General features: G+C 38.2%; 1 protein-coding gene across 2 annotated transcripts in view; it reads left to right on the forward strand.

Moving 5' to 3' along the window:
• Positions 1-10,830, forward strand: part of gabra2a (gamma-aminobutyric acid type A receptor subunit alpha2a) — a 152,078-nt gene extending 141,248 nt beyond the window's left edge. For both annotated transcript variants that reach the window (XM_052032074.1, XM_052032081.1), the window contains exons 9-10: positions 4,781-4,983; positions 9,361-10,830. In XM_052032074.1, the coding sequence (XP_051888034.1) occupies positions 4,781-4,983; positions 9,361-9,672 (515 nt within the window). In that variant the 3' untranslated portion in view covers positions 9,673-10,830. The remainder of the gene's footprint in view (positions 1-4,780; positions 4,984-9,360) is intronic.
• The last annotated feature ends 8,940 nt before the right edge of the window (positions 10,831-19,770 follow it).

A 19,770-nucleotide genomic window follows, 5' to 3' on the forward strand; every position in this document is an offset into this window, starting at 1 on the left:
ATATTATGAGTGTTTTAGGTAAGGTTAGGTAGGGAGAAACTGTTTCTATTTTCAGAATTCTGGCAATCAGAGGTAATTTTCAAAAGAATGAGAGGGAAAATGCAGAGATTTCTTTTGTTTATGTAGTTCATTGTTTTCTGGATTGCCTTGTCCAGAGGATAGTGGATAAAGATTCAGTAGTTCTAGACAAAAAAGAATTGGATAAGTACTTGTAATATAAGAAGTTGCACCAGTTTTCAGAGAGGGTTGTGGGGAAGAAAAGGACAGCTGTTTCTATTGTCATCCTATCTGATTCTGTGAGCAAGATGTTGTTCTGTCACATTTGAACTACATTGTCTTGTAATTGTTCCAGGTAAACAGGGTATTGTTTTTATCCTATTTTATCGATTATTTCATTCATTTTTGAGTGTGAAACTTAAATGTCTATAATAATAGCAAGGAAAGTGTTCTGATGTCACTAGACCTGTATGTCACTGAACTAATTTGTCACAGTTTTTGAGTATTGCATTGCCCATATCAAACAGATTGGGGAAAATTTAAACTTCTCAGGGTGGGTAGATAGTAAAATAAATGAATTTGAGATGATAGCCACAATCCATATCCATTTCTAGTCTCTTCTATTTAGGGACACACATTTAACTGCCAGCAAGTACCATTCTCCAGGAAGTTGGGACCTTAATTAGAGCTGTCAAGCAGATACTGATTGCAAGCAATTAATGTCCTAAGGAAGCATTAATGAAGTTCATTTTCAATTAAATTTTATTTAGCTTCAATTTTAACATGTGCAGCAAAGGTTTCCTTGGGCTGGGAAACTAACCAGAAAGCACTCTTCCACAACCTTGTCAGAAGGAATTGAGAAGCTAACTGTAATAAATGAGGTTTTATTCAAATGGAGTAATCACAAGTTTAAATACTTACCTGACCTGCAGCTCACTTACACTTTTGTAGTACTAGTTTATTTCCTAGGAACTGGAATCACATTTAAAGGTAAATAAAATTAATTTGAGAAGGACCTCATTAAAATCTCCTAAACTGCCAATTCCTTACATATAACAGGAGCTATGTGACTATCAGCTGGACAGTAGAGATGATAGTAACCAGATGAAGACAAAGACGCTCATCACTTACCTCTGAGAGGGGATATAGAAACATGTGAATTAGGAGCTTGGGTAGGCCACTTGATCCCTCAAACCTGCTCCTCCATTCAGTGAGATCACAACTGATCTGATTGTGACCTTAGCTCTGTATTCCCATCTACCCTGATAATCTTTCACCCACTTGCTTATCTAGAATCTATATATCTGTGCCTCAAATCCTTCCAAAAAATCTCCTTCCATTGCTCTTTGAGGAAGAGAGTTCCAAAGACTGATAATCCTCTGAGAATGTTTTTTGCACATTTCTGTCTTAAAGGGGTGACCCCTTATTTTTAACCAGTGACCTATAGTTCTAGATTCGTACACAAGAGAAAATATCCTTTCCTTGTCCACCCTGTCAAGACCCTTAAGGGGTTTTGTATCTTTCAATTAAGTAACCTGTAATGGTACATCCTCAGAAGAAATTAAATCCTGTGAGGAATAATTCTCATGCATATCCTACAGCACTTGATTTATGTGAAGTCCCTGGAAGATAAAATAAAATAATATGACTTTGTGACAAAGCTGTCTTAAGAAGTTTCCCATGTAGTTCAATTTTCTGTCAGTCTCTGCCTTGAAGGTATTAAATGATTTCATCTTCACAGCTCTCTATACTACAGAATTACAAAAAACCATGACCCTCTGAGAGAAGAAATCACTCCTTAATTCCACCTGATGTGGTGTACCCTTTGTACTGAAACTATCCTCCCTAGTCAAAGTTACCATCATGAGGGGAAACATCCTATCAGCAGCATTCTCAGAATCCCATCCCTTCCCCCACCCCCCCACCGCCCCCAAAGACCTACATGTTTCAATAAGATCACCTCAGATTCCTCTAAGTTGCAGTGAGAATAGGCCCAATTCTATTATTATCTCTTTAACAGGAGATGATCCCAGCTTCTTCCTAATGACGGGGTTAACTGACGTCTAGTTTACAACTTGCTGTTTCCCACCTTTCCTGAATACTGGCATTAGGCATGCAGTTTTCTTATCCCCTGGAACCTCCGCAGAATCGAGGGAATTTTAGCAGATTACATCTACTGCATCCACTATCTTTGCAGCAACTTCCTTTAAGACTCTGAGACACAGGCCATCAGGTCCAAGGGACTTGTCAGCCTTCAGCCTCTTTAGTTTGCCTGATACTTCTTTTTATTGATGCAGATTGTTTTAAGTTCTCTTGCTGTAACCCCTTGATTATCTATTATTATTGGGGTTATAAAAGCTAGTTGTTCTGTGAGTATATGAAAACACTCAATTTTCTGACAATTGAGATTGAAAAATAAAGCTGGGGATGAATTTCATCTATTGTACAGTTGTTAACATTATTTGGGGGAGCCTATTGCTAAAAGAAAGTGCTATCCCAATGGAAAATCTTCAAAAAATTGAGGGTTTGGTTTTCACATTGGGTGCTAAGACACACAGAAGTGCACAAAATATCACTCCTCTCTATATTAAATCTATTTGCAATTGCATGGCACTTTATTTTCTGAGCTGTGCAATGGAATTTTCAAGGCCTCTGTCTTTTGACCAAGAAGGATGCAGATCACCAGGCCTGTTTCCTCTGGGTCGTAGAGTGAGACTATTAACGGTAAAACCATCTCCAGTCCTTCACTGTGTTTTTGCTGTTAGTTATCCCACAACGAGAGAAGAAACAAACCTGTGAGTGAGTAGTCTCTTGATGAGCGTGGTGCTTTGAATGAGAGTGAGAAAGGCACATCACAGTGCATGGGAGTGGATAAATGGCAGAATCATGAAATACATAGGAAGTAAAGGCTGGGTGTTGCTGAAAGTTTATTGTGTTGAGGCACAATTCTTGACATGACAGAGTGAGAGCATGGGGCAGCTCAGTAAATTAATAACTGTACTCAGGTTTCCTGACTTGGATTACCAAAGTGCTTTCTGCATCATAACCAAGAACATAGAAGAGTATTGCACAGGAACAGGCCCTTCGGCCTGCAATGTTGTGCCAAACTAATTTAAACTAGTAATTAAATGCCTAACTAAACTAATCCCTTCTGCCTGCGTAATGCCCATATCCTTCCATTCTCTGCACATTCATGTGCCTATCTAAGACCCTCTTAAACGCCACTATCGTATCTGCCTTCAGTACCACCCCTGGCAGCACATTCCAGGCACCTGCTATGCTCTGTGTAAAAAAAAAACTTGCCCCACACATCTCCTTGGAACTTATCCCCTCTCACCTTAATTGCATGCCCTCTAGTATTAGACATTTCGACCCCGAGCGAAAGATTGAAGTGTGATGAAATACACATGTTACATGCCACAAAAGGAATCCTCAACCGATGTGGCATAGTGACGCGGCTAATAGAGTTGCTGCTTCACAGCTCCAGTAAACTGGGTTCGATCCTGATTTATGGTTCTGTCTGTGTGGAGTGTGCAGTTTCTCTCTGGCAGCATGGGTTTCTATGCACATTCCAAAACATGTAGGTTGATAGGTTAATTGGCCACTTTAAATTGCCCCTGGTGTATCGGTAGTGGTAGAAACTGAGAGGAATTGATGGGAATGTGGGGAGAACAGAATGGGTTAGGGTAAGAGTAGTATAAAAATGGGTGCATGATGGTCAGCATGGGCTGAAGGGCCTGTTTCCTTGCTGTTGATGAAAGTATCTCTTTGTGACTGTGACACACCTCGTTGAGAGCCTCAGGCTTCTCCCTCCCACTGCTGGAGGAAAATGCAGCTCTCCTGAACCCAAAGGTAATTTCAGTCATGCATTACTAAATCTGAGTGCAACCCTTTCTCTGCTGGCATTATGAATACCTCCCAGCTCTTCCAATTCTGATTTGTACCTTGTCCTTTTTAAGCGGAATAGTATCACGTGAATAGTCATCGTACCATGTGCAGCTTGCTTCTCTAGAATCTGGAAGTTAGCAGTTATTGTTGCAGTTGCAGACATTGACACTTTTTGGCTTCCACCCCAAGCTCAGAGGGGGCCTTCATGTTGATATTAGGTCCATTATTCAGTAAGGCACCAAATCAACATGTTGCTTATAGGGATTGTTTTAATTATATTTCTTGTGTGCATTTGCTTTGGTACATTAGAATTTCAACAAGCAGTCAAAAGGGAAAGCCAACTACAGGACAGGGTAAATATACAAGGCATTCCCAATCGGTTAGAAAAGAAGCCATTCAATTTTTAATTAAAAGGAAGGACATTCAGGTACTTTGGGACTGATCAGAGCACATGTGTGTAATATGTTCTTTGCAAGAGAAAAACGTTTGTTCTGCTATGTGCCACTAGCACCAACTTGCATCTAAATAAAGTATTTGGTCTTGCAAAGGTCATTGCAATTCACATTTATTAAAATGGTAGGAACGCACCTCAAGCACCATGTGGAAGCAACCTCCAGCTTCTTGTCATCAAAGCTCCACATATTTAATGGACTAGGGAAGATTGCTAATTCAAATGTGAATCATAATGAGGTATGGCTTGTTATAACATACTGTAGAAGAGCACATCTACAATGTCAATAAAACCATTGTGTATGCTTTGTTGCTAGCAATAGTTTTGCATTGTTTTTTGGTTGGACAAGAAAATAAACATAAAAGAGCTTTTGGGGATATTTTGCATTCTACAGATGGGTATAAAATGATGGAATCTTCTGTTAATTTTTTGTTTTTTTTCCAGGAGTGACAACAGTGCTGACAATGACAACTCTGAGTATCAGTGCTCGAAACTCTCTTCCTAAAGTTGCTTATGCAACTGCCATGGACTGGTTTATTGCTGTCTGCTATGCCTTTGTGTTTTCTGCACTAATAGAATTTGCCACAGTAAATTATTTTACTAAAAGAGGCTGGGCTTGGGATGGCAAAAGTGTTGTGAATGATAAGGTAAGGATTTCTTTTATCTGCTTTTAATAGAATCATAATATGGAAAGTAATAATATAATATGTAATATATATTACATAATATACTCTCCTCCATAGCTTAATGGGTAAATTCAGCACATAATGCACTACAATGCAATAAAGGCTAGAAGGGTGCCAGGTTTACAGTGCTGCATTTGCTGATGTAAACCACTGGGGAATAGAACTATAATAATTTTTAGCATTGTAGTACTGGGGGTGAAAAGAAGGGCTTAGATATGGGTTCTATATCATTTTCCAATGAATCTTGTTGAAAAGCAGAACACAAGGTGACACCAGATCAGCCTCGGTTATGAGGCCTTAGCAATTTTTGTTGACTAGCGTTTATTATATCATGTCAGGTACCTGAACCAGAGTACAAATGAGGTGCTTGAGGATAGTCAGTGGTGAATGATCTGTCCTCCACTATTACAATGTGAATAAGTGAAGTCTGGGCACCTCTGAAGTATGAAGTGTACTATATAAATGGATGAATGCAAATTGACAGCCCATTTTCTGTTCCATTACGGAAATGGTAATTCACTCAGACCGATTTTGTGCTCCGATCAATTTTCATACTCTTTAATCCGTTTTAGTGCTAAATATATACAAATAACATGAATTATAATTAAGAATTTACATTCCATTGTATGATGAAACCAAATGGCTCAGCAAGTCAGTATTCCCAATTTTACAATGCTATCAATCTAATTTTCTTACTATTGTTTACAGAAGATCGTAATCTGATACAAAAAGTATTGGCTAGTTATAGGAGGCATATTTGCAGATAGAAAAATGGAGGATTATGTGGGGGGGGTGATTAGATAGATCTTAGAGCAGGATAAAGTGTCGGCACAACATTGTATGCTGTAATGTTCTATGTATTTGAACATTAGTCACACTGAGATTTTTTTCTTGCCCCTCCCCCAAATGATAGACCAAGGATCATTATACATGAAAGACAATGTAATTACAGAGATGTTCCAAAAATTCATTGGTGTAAAATGTCAGAGAGCAAATCAAGATATGCATCTCTCCCTACCTTATACACTGTTCCCAAGATTTTGCGTTGTACCCAATTTTCATTGGCAATAGAGAAACAAAGGACTACAGATGCTGGAAACACGATGATGCTGGAGGAGCTCAGCAGGCCAGGCAGCATCCGTGGAGAAAAGCAGGCAGTCAATGTTTCGTGTCAGGACCCTTCTTCAGGAAAAGAGGAAGCCCAATATATAGGAGGGAAAAGCAGAGCAGTGATAGGTATTTTTCCCTCCTATATTTTGGGCTTCCCCTTTTCCTATCTTCAGTCCTGAAGAAAGGTCCTGACCCCGCTTTTCTCCACGGATGCTGCCTGGCCTGCTGAGTTGCTCTAGCATCATAGTGTTTCTCATTTGCAGTAATTCATTAATTTTTCAATACATAGCAGTCACTTATCATAATGGAAATATCAGTATGCCAACATGCTCAGAAATAGTCCTCTACTTAGGGGACCCACACTAGCTTCATCTGATCCTGCAAGGGACCATTATGCTCTCTCCATTTGCAAAGCACCATATACATTGGAAGCATGACTCCTGTTTTCATTTCAGGACTTACACACAAAGTGCAGACTTACCTGTATAATGTCTCATCAAGATGGTTGCTGTGGATGCAGTGGTTCTTAACCAGAACTGCTGCTGGATATAAGAATTTGTGTAAACTCAGGGTTTTGACCATTCCTGTTTCCCAATACTTAATTAGACAATGGGGTGATGATCGTTGATGTTAGGGTCCCCTTCATCTCCTGCGCCAACCCCTCAAAGTAGAAGGCCTCACTTGCAAAACATCAAGAAGCTCATCCATCAGTGCATTAGGAAAGAGTCCATGTTCATATTCCATGGAAGACTTCCCAATAGCATTGTAGAACTCCTGAAAAGAATAGACTTTCCTAAAGCATCAGATCTTACACCACAGTCCTGTTTTCCTGATTGAAGCTAATGTTTCATCATTTTGTGTATTTTGCTTCAATGTTCCAGCAGTGACAACAACAAGCATACACTGCATCACAATTGATGCCATTGCTGGGTGTCCAGCTGTCTCCAGCTCACGTGCATGGCAGTGTGTGCTCTGAGCAATAGGAAGTATCCAATCAATTTTGCAATCTGATTCAGTAGCCGAGTGCATAAAAATTTCTGGATCTCAGTAACATTATTGGAAATCAGTAACATACAAGGGATTCTTCTTTTGTTTGTGGTTGAGACACATAATTGGTATTTTGTTCTCTGTTCAGTCATTCCTCGTTTAATGAAGCTGAGTAAAACAATCTAGAACTAATGGACCTCATCTTGATGAGCACAAATATCATACAAATAAAAGTTCACATCGAAGCTTTTCAAGCAACATTTCAAGTGATATATAATTTTAGTAAAGTCTGCTCCCACACCAACCCCTGGTCAACATGTAAATTCAGTGCCATCAACTAGTCGTACAGTTGGATTTTCCTACTGGGATAAAAAAAGATGAAGCTACTTATTAAAAATGGAACTTTACTATCAATAATACACTTGAAATACAAAATCCTATAATGATATGGTATTTTATTACATATTTGCACCTTCTGATACGGTAAAGTGCATCTTTTTCAGGAATTGATTATATTCATGAAATAAACTTAGAGGGGGCAGCCCAAACAGAAGATAATTACTATTTACAAGTTCTGAGACAAGATTAGTTATGAACTCTTAATTCTCTTATAGCTTGAAACATAATAAGGTTTTAAACTATGGATAAATGCAGACTCAAACCAAAGTCAGAACACCAGAGTGGGAGAAATTCACCTTTAGTCAGTGGTGCCACATGTATATAAGAATATTTTCCCATTAGCAACACCCTCTGCATGTTGGTTCCATTAACTTTAGTGAGACTAAATGTTTGAAGTTGAGTAAAACCATAGCCTAATATTCTCCTACCCTTTGGTGCAGACAATCTAAGCAGAATTTCTGCCCCATTATATCAGGTATTGTATTTTGCTTCATAGGTACCTGAACAAACACTGTTCGCCTCCTTAATGAGATGAGTTTCCCAAAGATTCTGTTCATTTGCTGATGTAATTTTTGATACGGTATCTATGAAATCAGGAGATAAAAAAAAATCATGAATAGTAAGTTGAATTCTTTATAATATCACTTTGAGGTTCCACTAATCTCCCACAGGAAGCTAACACATGATTCATCATTTAACTTTTTGAGAGTGGATGGGTTAACGCAAAACTGATGTTTATTGCACTTTGCATTATTTATTGAACTTGGTGGAGATGAAAATGAAATGCTTAATTAAATCAAACTTACATATTTATGAAAAAATGGAAGTATATTTCTATCTTGAGTAGTAGCAGTTATCTTCACATGCAGTTCTTAATTTCCTTGAAATTAAATCTCTGTAATACTGACCCAATTAATGTCAAATTGATGATGCTTGCAAGGCAAATTATTGTCTATCTGAAGAGACAAGGTCTCTTGATGAAGGAAGTAACAGACGATTGCCAGTCCTATCGATCATACAAACTTTGTCAAACCTTTGTACCAACATGGAAGTAGATTGGTAACACTTCAGCTGAGATAAATCATCTATCTTGCATGTTGGAGTGCAGATAAAGAGCTATAACATTTCCCGAAAACAGTGCCAAATTTTGAGAACAGACTTTTGGTTTCAGAAATATTTCTTTGGGAGATTTAGAAAATATTTCTTCAAGAGATTTATTTCTTTAAATCTCTGAATTTATGAATGCATTTTGAAATGATTAACATAATTTAATTCCTGTTTAGGTATTTTCATCACTAAAGTTGCAGGAAAATCCAGGAAGGCCTTTCCCTTTGCTTAACAAACATTTGCAATGCTATGGATTTTCTTTTTTTTTACTGGCAAGCCAGTATTTATTACCTGTCTCCAATTGCCCATGAACCGAGCTGATTCTTTGTCTATTATGGAAGGCCATCAAGGTTCAACCATATTGCTGGAGGACAGGAGTCACATTTCAGTCAGATTTTTCTGAAGGACATCAGCGAACTAAATGGGCTTTTAAGCAGCAATGCATGAGTTTCTGGTCACTATTACTGATGTTAGTCCTTATTTGTAAATCCCAGATGTATTTAATTAATTAGATTTAAAGCCTCAGCTGCTTTGATAGGATTTGAATGTGTCTAAATTTAAGGATTATCATTACCATAGACACTATGCTACTCTGCGGTCTACTAATGGGATAGACCTTTGAAAGAGCTGGCATGGACAAGATTGACCAAATGACCTAATTCTATGCTGTATGGTTTGATGATTTTCCATAAATCAATGAAGAAATTAATGAATGGCTTTCACTTATTTTTGCAGAAGAAAAAAAAGGCTTCCATCATGAAGAAAAATAATGCGTATGCAGTGGCAGTTGCCAATTATGCACCTAATATCACCAAGGACTCAGTATTGCCAACGATTGCAAAGAGTGCAACTGCAGAGCCAAAAGAGGCTAAACCAGAGACCAAACCACAGGAGGCCAAGAAAACATTTAACAGCGTAAGCAAAATTGACAGAATGTCCAGGATAATGTTCCCAGTTTTATTTGGAACTTTCAATTTAGTGTACTGGGCTACATATTTAAACAGAGAACCTGTTATTAAAGAGATAAGGAATGATGCCACAAAATAATCATTGATGCATTTTAAGGCATGTGGAATTTCTAAAGGATGATGATGCCAAATACAACCGGTAATTGCTAATCTATGTACTTTGGTATGTTTTTAGAAATAAGCCTTTACTTTGCCATGTTTCATTCAGAGAAGACTTGCAGAATCCATACAACCCATGTGTCAATTTATAAAAAAGATTCAAGTTGCAAAGTCAATGAAGGAACAATTGGAATGAGCTATTGGACACTAAGGATTAGTTATGACAATAGACACAGAGAGATCATTTTTAATAGATGGTCTGGGCAGTAATCTGGCTGAGCAGACCACTCATTTGCTGTAGAATCTGCGTATGTTTTTTATTCCATTGTAATCAATGGACTACAAATCAGGAGGCTTTTACTTTGGGTGTGTCATCATTCTGCCAGGTTACTGTCCAGATGCAAGATTGAAATCTGCTTCCATAGTATGTGATGGAGAAATCTTGGGATCATAAGTTCAAAATGCTTTGAGCCACACAACTGTTTACAAGGTTTTGCATTGCAGATACATAAAATCAAAGGAGTTCATATGTTAGCACTTATTGGTTGAATTAAACAATTAGGTTACACTCCTATGATTTTTTTAATGTAATACCACATGTTATATGAAAGTGTTGATGGTTGAAAGTAGTATCTAGTGGTTTTTAATTTCCTGTGTCTAGTACACAATTTACATTGGTTTCAGTGCAAAACTTTAAATTGTAAAAAAAATGTTTCTATATCGTGCAAGAGACGCTTTACGTTTAAAGAAACACAAAAGCTAGGTTTCTCTACAAAAGAATCTTATAACACAACTTTAATGTTTACTTTATTGTATTTCTTCCACATTTGTTTTGTGCTACCATTTTGGTTTTAATGTTGAATATGACGCATGTGATTTGGGGATTTGCATGATGATACCGGTGCCAAGGTCACAGAGCAGATTTTGTGACTAACCCAACAATGGCATCATACAATGCACAGAAAAAATTGCCTCAGTAAACACATTAACATATCTGAAATCCATTTTATCTTCTGAACCAACTTTAACAATGCAGAACCTTGAGGGATACAATAAAGAAAAATGAACCCAAAGCTGTGTTTGATAGATTTTCTTCCATAAAGTCAAGATTGTGACAGATATTTGTAAAAAAAACTTTAAAAATCAAGGGATTGCAATTTAAGTAACAAAATAATTTTCTCCAGGAATCATTTTAAAATGCACTGGGATGACTGCAATTTTTAAAAGTTAACAACCTACCAAATTGTAAGTATGAACAGTGAGTGCCATTTACTTCTGTGTGTTTTTTTTTTAATTAATTAACAAGTAGATCAATGACAGTAAATTGTTGGCAGGTTTCAGCTTTTACAGGATGGCTTTATCATTGAGGTGGATTCTTTTAAGGATGATGAAAGATTGATGGACCAATTTTAACTCGGGACTGGGAACCGGTTACAGCAAGGCTGAAACAGGTGATGTTATCACATCATAGAAAGTCATAGAGTTATACCGCACAGAAACAGGCCCTTTAGCTCACTGTATCCATGTTGGCCGTCAAATACCTATCTGTACTAATCCCACTTCCCAGGATTGGCCCATAGCTTTAAATACCATGGCATTATCAAATACTTACCTAAATACTAATCACTGCACATTTTTCAGGATTTGTTTCCATTTGCTATTTTTCTGCCCATCTTACCGTTTAAATGATTTCATTCTGTAGCAAAAGACAATTCTCCTCACCATCAGACACCTTCAATGTCTTCTGCAAACTTATTAATCATTCCTCCTACAATCACATCCATATTGTTAATGCATTTAACAAAGACAAAGGGTCCCAGCACCAAACCCTGCAATACCCTACGGGTCACAGGATTCCAATCACAAAAACAAACCCTTGACATCACCTCCAGCCTCCTATCTTACCATTTGGACTAGTCCCCCATGTAGAACCTTATCAAAGGTCTCACTGAAGTCAACTTAGACTGCATCATTGTACTATCCTCATTGACACGCCTCAAAAAATTCACCAAAATCAGTAGACAGGATCTCCCTTTAATAAACCTATGCTGACTATCCTTGATCAAATCCTGCTTGTTCAAGTGCAAAGTAAGACCCTTAGAAGTTTTTCCAATAAGAGTTTCCTTATCACTGATGTTAGACTCATTGGCTTGAAATTACGTGGCTTTTCCTTGCTGATTTTCTTGAATAGAAGTACCACATTTGCTGTGCTCCAGTCATCTGGCACTTCTCCCGTGGCCAGAGGAGAATTGAAAGTTTCTGTCAAAGCCCTTGCAACCTCCTCGGTCTGGCCACTTGGAGTGTGAGGTCTAAGAAACTTCAACTTCCAAACTTAGTATTCCACAACAGGATTCGAACTGGTCTTTGCAATAAATTGGCAAATTTCTCCAAACTATTTTTGTGTGCCTACAGCAGACTCAGATCACTGGTAAGTCCACTCAGTGCTTGTTAATACCAGGTGGAGCATTAACAGTAGAAGAACAGTTATTATAACCCAATTTTCCATTTGGCTGTGATAACAGGATCCAGAGTTGCATTTTTAAAGATGCCTACTTTAGGTATGCACCCAGAACACCTAACTAATATTGAAATGCAATGATCTTTTGGTGCAGGGAAATCATTAAGAGAATTTCAGAAGTTTAATTGCAAAAGCATCGAGTTAAATTCCATATGCCCATCACCCAGTCAAAGTATCAGATTTAGAAAGGGGACTTAAGCTACTGAGGATTTAGTTGGAGTGACTGACTCTGTCATTCTTCGAGATTTTAGACCAAAATGGTGTTATGCTAAGTGAAGAAAATTAAAACTTTGAACACAGATCTATAAAAAAATAGAGAAAATGATGTTTTTCTAGTGTTTACTTAATTATAATGCATGTAAGTACAGATAAATTGAGCTTTAATTATGCAAAGTAAAACTATGTGCAGTGGAAAGTGGACAATCAGCATATCTCAATTATTATGGTGGTGTCCTTTCAAAAATTTTTCCTTTTGGGATTGTACCATTATGAAGGAGAGGTTTTCATTTGGGTAATTTGAATGATTAAATCAAGCTCCTTAGTTCACAGCTTAGGAGAAGTTCTATAACCTAATCCTTACAAACATTGCAGATTTTTTCCTATATGAACTATAAATGCCAAAGAACTTATCACAGCCTGCTATCGTATCTAATATTGAATGTGAATTGGCCGCATTGCTCCAATTAACGATGTTATAGATTGCATGCTCACTAAGCAATAATGAATGAAAAGTACAACATTACTTCGTAATTACTTCTGGTATTGGTCTGATCAAAAGAAATTTAATAACCCGTCTCTGCTCCAGTAATGCAAATCTTAAAATAAATTGGACTTTTTTCAGGTTCACGAATGATATGTATATCTGTCTCAAATGGCTTTTCTCTTTTAATAGAATTTGAAATCTCAGCAAATCAAAAAAAAATGTTTTTACACATATGTGGCATGACTGTAAAACCATTTACCCTACTGTTTGTGAAAATGACATTTGCATCTTAAATCCTGACCAGAATCTTAATGAAACCTCAATATTCCCAAACTTGAGGGTGAACTTCCATTGTGGAGAAGGAGATTTTGGTGCTTCAAGGTTGACAGTGCACATTAAGCAGCTAAATTTCCATGGTGTTGTTTCCTGTTCATCCATCACTTGTGTGGAAAAGTGGCAGAAATGCTGAAGAAATGTCATAAGCAACTTTATACCCGAGGTTTCTGCTGGGGTTGTGATTCAATAAGTTTCCCCCCAACCATCCACGGAAAATCTATCCTTGATTTTTACATGATTATTTCAGATTTTGTTTATTGAGCAAAATCTTCACACAAAATACAGAAACATACTACTCACTACAATTATTTTACAATTATGTTCACATGTATAAATATTGAAACAGATTTTCAAGGTAAGACACTGAATATCTCAAAATTAATAAGGTAAGAGTTATTAATGTAAGTTCCTCATTTCGACAATTTTAATTTCCAAACAGAAAACTAGGAAGTTGCTCTGGGTTTGCAACATATGTGGGATGCCAGCTGATTCTAATTGCCAAATCAAATTAACATTTAGCTGATTCTATTGGCCAAATCAAATTAGCATTTAGCTCATTCTAATGGCCAATCAAATTAACCTGGAATGGGTACTGAGAGGCATGGGTGACAAAGACCCATTTACATTCAAGTCAGGCACAAATTGTAAAGTGGGATCTGCTAGTAGGAGAGTTTAGTTAAGCCTAGACTTCCCAGCCTGGAGAAATACTCCTGTTCCTCCTCATCACTTAAAGGTAGGGTTTCCAGTTACTTTTTTGTCCTGCCTGTAGATTTTACTAGTTGGGACATCAACATTGTATGTCCCAGATATTGGGCCATTAAAATTGTTGCATTGCTCTTTTACCTTTTGAAGTAATATAATTCTAATTTTCAGGTACTTAATTACCTGGGCAGATCTTTCAACCTCTAGGCTGAGAACTAGGCTCTGAGCAACAATTGCTACTATATGGTTTTATGCTGTGCTTTGTGAGTCTAGTTTTGATGCTCGTACGGGAGCGGTTTTGCATTCTTCCAATGTGGAAGTCGGCAATAGGTGTAGAACTCAGGTAACACAATTTCAAAAAAAATTCTCAGAATTTTGCCCCTAGATAATGAAGCCAAATATTTTGATCTAAAATGAATGGTAACTATTTTAGCCTCTTACTCATGGGTTGAAAAATATCATGTAATAAATTTATCCCCATATTACAAGCAATTATTATTTTCAAATTCAGTATGATAACAAAACGGGTATTCATAAAATATAATATATAAAGATATCACTCTCACTAATCTATTTCTCCATTCTTTCACTGTCCTTTTTTATTCTATCTCTATGTGGTGATGGTGCGGGAAAGCATCTGTAAATTGGTTCTTTTACCAAAGGTTACTTCAGTAACTTTCTGAAATTCATGCTGTAGCTTGTTTTAAAATGACTTGGAGAAATAAAATAATAATCACTTACTATCTCAGGAAATATTTGATCAGGAAACAGGAACGTTTCACCTTCCAGACATTGTGATCTGTAATGAATTTAAGGAGGGTGGTTTTACTCCATCTTCATTAAGAATGTATTCATAGCCTCTATGACTATGATTCTCAACTAAGACCCACAGTGCCTTTCTTTCTGAACTATATTTATGAAACAGTAATTGTAATAAAAAGGTTTGGAGAAGGATATAGCACCCTGACCCCCAAAGTTAAAATAGTCAATTAAGGAAGAGATTTGGCCTGGGTTAATTGGTGTGATGGCTTGACAGATAAAATTGTAATTGGGAGATGTTTCAGTGACAGTTTAGATGCATTCCCACGAGTGAGGAGGATAAAGAAATAGAAATCAAACTTCCTTATATGACCAAAAAGGGAGTAAAATAGAGCAGGGAAAAAAAAAGCAAATGACAGATGCCAGGGTGATTGAACGAAGTTAGAGAGGAAATAAAAAGAAATAAGAGTGGCAAAGAGAAACTTTGAAAAGACAGGCAGCAAACATAAAGGACATCCAAAGATACATGAATAGGAAAGAGGTTGTTGGAGAAGCAGTGAGACAACAGAGACCAAACCTGAAGTTTAGTTATGGAGGCAGAGAGCATGACTGAAGCACCAATTGAGTACTTTCCATCAGAAGAAGATGCTGCAGGAGCTTCAGCAAACAAAGATGTAGCTGAGACTTAGGATGGACCAAAATTAGTTAAGAGCAGTTACTAGGAAGGCTATTTGTACCTAAAATGGGTGGTTGATGGTTGGCGTGGACTTGGTGGGCTGAAGGACTCTCTGGAACTCTAAATCACCTGGTTTAGAGAGGATATAAGGTTGTTGAGGGAAGTAATTAGAGAAGGTTGCAGAGGCTCTAGCCATAATCTTCCATAGCTTTGGGGCAGTGCCTGACAACTGGGAAATTGCAAAGGTTATGCTTTTATTCAAAATCAGTTATAGCAAAGTTCCAGAAACAATAATCAAGGATGGAATTACCAGTTACTTTGACAAACATAAATGAATTTAGAGAAAACTAGGATGGGTTTGCTAAAGCTAATTCCTGCCTAACTAACTGAAGTAACAGAGTGAGCTGATGAGAAAAATGTAGTTCATGTAGTAAGTATGGACTTCCAAAAGGAATTAGAAAAGGTGCAACATAATAAGCTTGTCATCGAGATTGAATTCCATTGAATAAAAGGTGTGGCACCGTGGATGGAAGCATGGTTCAGGAATGGAAAATAGGGAGTAGTATTGAAAGATTGTGTTTTGAACCAGAGGGAATGGTACAGTGGAGTCTCCCAGGGTTTGTACTGGCAACACAACTTTCTTAATATAAAGTAATGAGGTGGACTTGGGTGTACAGGGTAGTATTTCTAAAGTTGCAGCTAACACTAAGCGTGGATGTGCAATGAACTGTGAGGAGGACAGTGACAGCCCACAAGGAGATATGGACAGGCTGGTGGAACGGGTAGAAAGCAGATGAAATTTGAAGTGAGAAATGTGAAGTCATACATTTTGTTTGGAAGAATGAGAAGGAGCAAAATAAAATGGAAGGCTCAATTCTGAAAGGGGTACAAGAGCAGAGAATCAAGGGTGTATGTGCTTAGTTTGTTGAAAGTAGGGCAGGTTACAAAAGTAGTTAAAATATGGGATCTTGGCTTTTTTTTTAAGAGGCATAGAGTGCAAGGACAAGTCATAATGAACCTTAATAAAACAATGGTTTGGCCACAGCTGGAGTACTGTGTCCTTTTCAAGGTGCCTACACTTTAGGAAGGATGTGGATTCTTTAGAGAGGTTGCAGAGGAGATTTACCAAAATGATTCCAGGGCTGGAGACTTTAGTTATGTGCACAGACTGGAGAAGCTGAGGTCCTCCTCCCTGGAACAGAGGAGGCTGTGACGTGTTCTGATAAATGTATTTAAAATTATGATGGGTACAGGTATTATAGACAGAATGAAGCTATTCCCACTGGCGGACAGGTCAAAAACAAGGGGAAAAAGAATGAGAATGAAAATGATTGACACATGGAAAGTGACTTGAAGAAATATCTTTTTCACACAGCAAATATATAGGGTCTGGGGTGTACCATCACTGCACCAGTCAAGGCAGATTCTATTGTAGTTTTGAAGAGGGAGTTGAAAAACTATTTGAAAGGAAAGAATTTGCGAGGTTATGGGGGCAGGGGAATGGGACTAGTTGGATTGCTGTAATAGAGATACAGCAAAAACTCGATGGGCTGAATGCCCTTGCCCTCCTCCTGTACTATAACCATTCTGTGACTGTGTCACAATTCTACCATATACAGAAGAGTTATTTCAGGAAATTCCCAGAAAGACTGTACATTTTATTTTAGGCCCTTTCAAGTCCAATAGTTTGTAGTTAACAGACTGAACATAAAAAAAAAAACAAACCCTTTTGAGGATGAAGCTGTCAAAAGTGAATTATTTAGTGTACCTTTTCTCTATGGGTCCATGACTCATTTAATAGTGATCGTTGCTTACTTTTGAATCATTGTATTTTTGAATTTCTTCTGGCTTTCAAAGATAGGTATACTTTCCTATTGTATTGTTATTAACTTTTATGGACATAGAGAATGAACCACTCAGTTCAGTTTGACACATACTTTTTTCACATAGCTTGTTGACATCTGCTGCTTGACAGACATTGGAGTTAAATGGGTTAAATATAAACTTGTATTCTATTTATAGAGAGATAAGGTACATATGACAGATTTCCTATGGTGTTAGCATGTTGGGTAATACATGCATTATCAAGACAAGACCGTTAAAATAAGGCTATTATTCTGGCATGAGATTAGGTCTAATCACTGCTAAACTAAATTTAATGGCTATTCAGCTTGCCAATCAAAGGTCAAGCTTTTGGTGAAGCATGCAATCACTTTAGAGGCTGCAAGCATTTGATCCAGGTATTCTCTGTTCTTAATTGTGTTATTTTACATTCCAAATGTGTTTTTAATTTTTTTACTTTTTTTTTCCTGTGTTAATATTCACCAAACAGAAGGGAAGGAGAAGTAATCCAGACATTGATCTTATAGGAGTGTCTGAAGCCAGGGACGCTGTAGTCGCAGAGTTGGAGGGAAACCGATCCCAATGGTGGGAGAATCAGGAACCGGGGACATAGAATGAAGGGAACTGGCAAAACTACCAAAACTGACATGAGGAAAATCTTTTTGTAAGCAGTGAGTGGTTTGGAGTGGAAATTAAAATACTGCAGATATTGAAACTCTGGAATAAAAATGCAAAACCCTTAAAAAAAAAACCTCAGCAGGTCAACCAGCATCTGTAGGCAAGAGCGAGTAAATGTTGCAAGTCGAAGACCCTTTGTCGGAACTAACAGCGGCTAAGGATGGGATGGGGGATGGATGTTGAAGGCAGTAAATAAGTCCTATTTTTTTGTTTTGCTTAAAACACTAAATTTAAGCACAAGGCCATTGCCAGTAATTGCTGATAGCTTGGTGTTGGCTGACTGCAGTGAGAGAGGGATTCTCACCCATACACCATGCCCACAATTTCCTGGCCCGAGGTACTACTAGAAACCAATGTTCCATTAAACATGGGCCTCATGCTATGAATTACAGTCTGGAAGCAGAGGACATCAAAATCACCCGCATCACAGTGGAAATGGTACTGGGCAGGTAAGTGTTCACCCCATGGCCACATCCATCCTTTCCGCTTGGCCTTCATTTCTTGTATGTACATTTTGTGGAGAGTTGAAAGATCCAGTGTGGACTCGTGGCAGCTGGTCATGCCTGTTCTGCCCATAGATCTGATAGAAAATATGTCGGTTACTGCTGAGAGGATGTTGGCAACAGCCCACGCAACTGGCAGCCAGTGTTTGTGTGCTTATGACTTGGCTCGTGGGCATGGGACTATGTACCTTCCGTAGCCCCACTTTCCTTTTAGTGTTACCACCCACCATCATTCCTCCACCTGCCCCCCCACCCCACTCCCCCTTGCATGTTGAGACAGCAATGTACCTTCAATTGTACCTTCCATGTACTCCACTATCATTTCCACCCCCCGCCCACCACGGTCCCCTCCCACACCCTGTCTGACAGTACCTTGACTTTGATTTGGGAAGAGATAATAGTCTGTGGACAGATTTGTGTATCTTTTGTCTACCCTTTACCAGGATGCTGCCTGGATTAGAGGGTATGAGCTATAAGGAGAAGTTGGATAAACTTGAGTTGTTTTCTCTCGAGCACTGAAGGCTGAGGGGAGACATGATAGAAGTTTGTAAGATTATGAGAGGTATAGATAGGGTAGATAGTCAGAATATTTTTCCTCTGGTAGAAATGTCAAATACTAGAGGACATACATGTAAGGTGAGAGGGGGAAATTTATAGGAGATGTTCAGGGTAAGTTTTTTTTTAAGGCAGAGAGTGTTAGGTGCCTGGAGCAGGCTGCCAGTGTTGGAAGCAGATATGATAGTGGTGTTTAAGAGACTTTTAGATAGACACATGAATATTCAGGGAATGGAGGGATATGGATCATCTGCAGGCAGAAGAAATTTAGTTTAATTTGGCACAGATATCATGGGCTGAAGGTCTTGTTTCTGTTCTGTACTGTTCTATATTCTAAGAATAAGTAAAGACTTCCAACAATTAAGATGTACCGTGCAGCACTGCATTCTTAGAAACTGCTGAACTGATATAATGTCCATGTCCACATAACTGTACACACTCCATGCATTCTGAACAATGAGGCATTCACATGCAACCCATCAACCTAGGTGCAGGACAGCCTCAGAAGTAGTAGTCAACATGCTTGGGCCACTTCAGTCTCTTCTGGCCTTCCACCTTTTTCTGGGATGCATGGCAACAGCCATCACTGGTTGGTCTCTGGAGACACTGCAAGCACCGATTTGGACTTAGTGTCAGGTTTGGGCACTGCAGTCCTTGTGCGCAGTTATACTATGTGAGATGATTGTGTGCTCACTGGGGACTGCCTGTACACTATGCATTGAATTTTAACAAACCAAGCCCCTCAGGTAGGTGGGAAGAATGCTTCTGCATTCACCAGGCTGCACTGCTTGTCCTACTGCTCAGTT

The sequence above is a fragment of the Pristis pectinata genome, chromosome 2 (assembly GCF_009764475.1).
Source record: "Pristis pectinata isolate sPriPec2 chromosome 2, sPriPec2.1.pri, whole genome shotgun sequence".
Lineage (NCBI taxonomy): Eukaryota > Metazoa > Chordata > Chondrichthyes > Rhinopristiformes > Pristidae > Pristis > Pristis pectinata.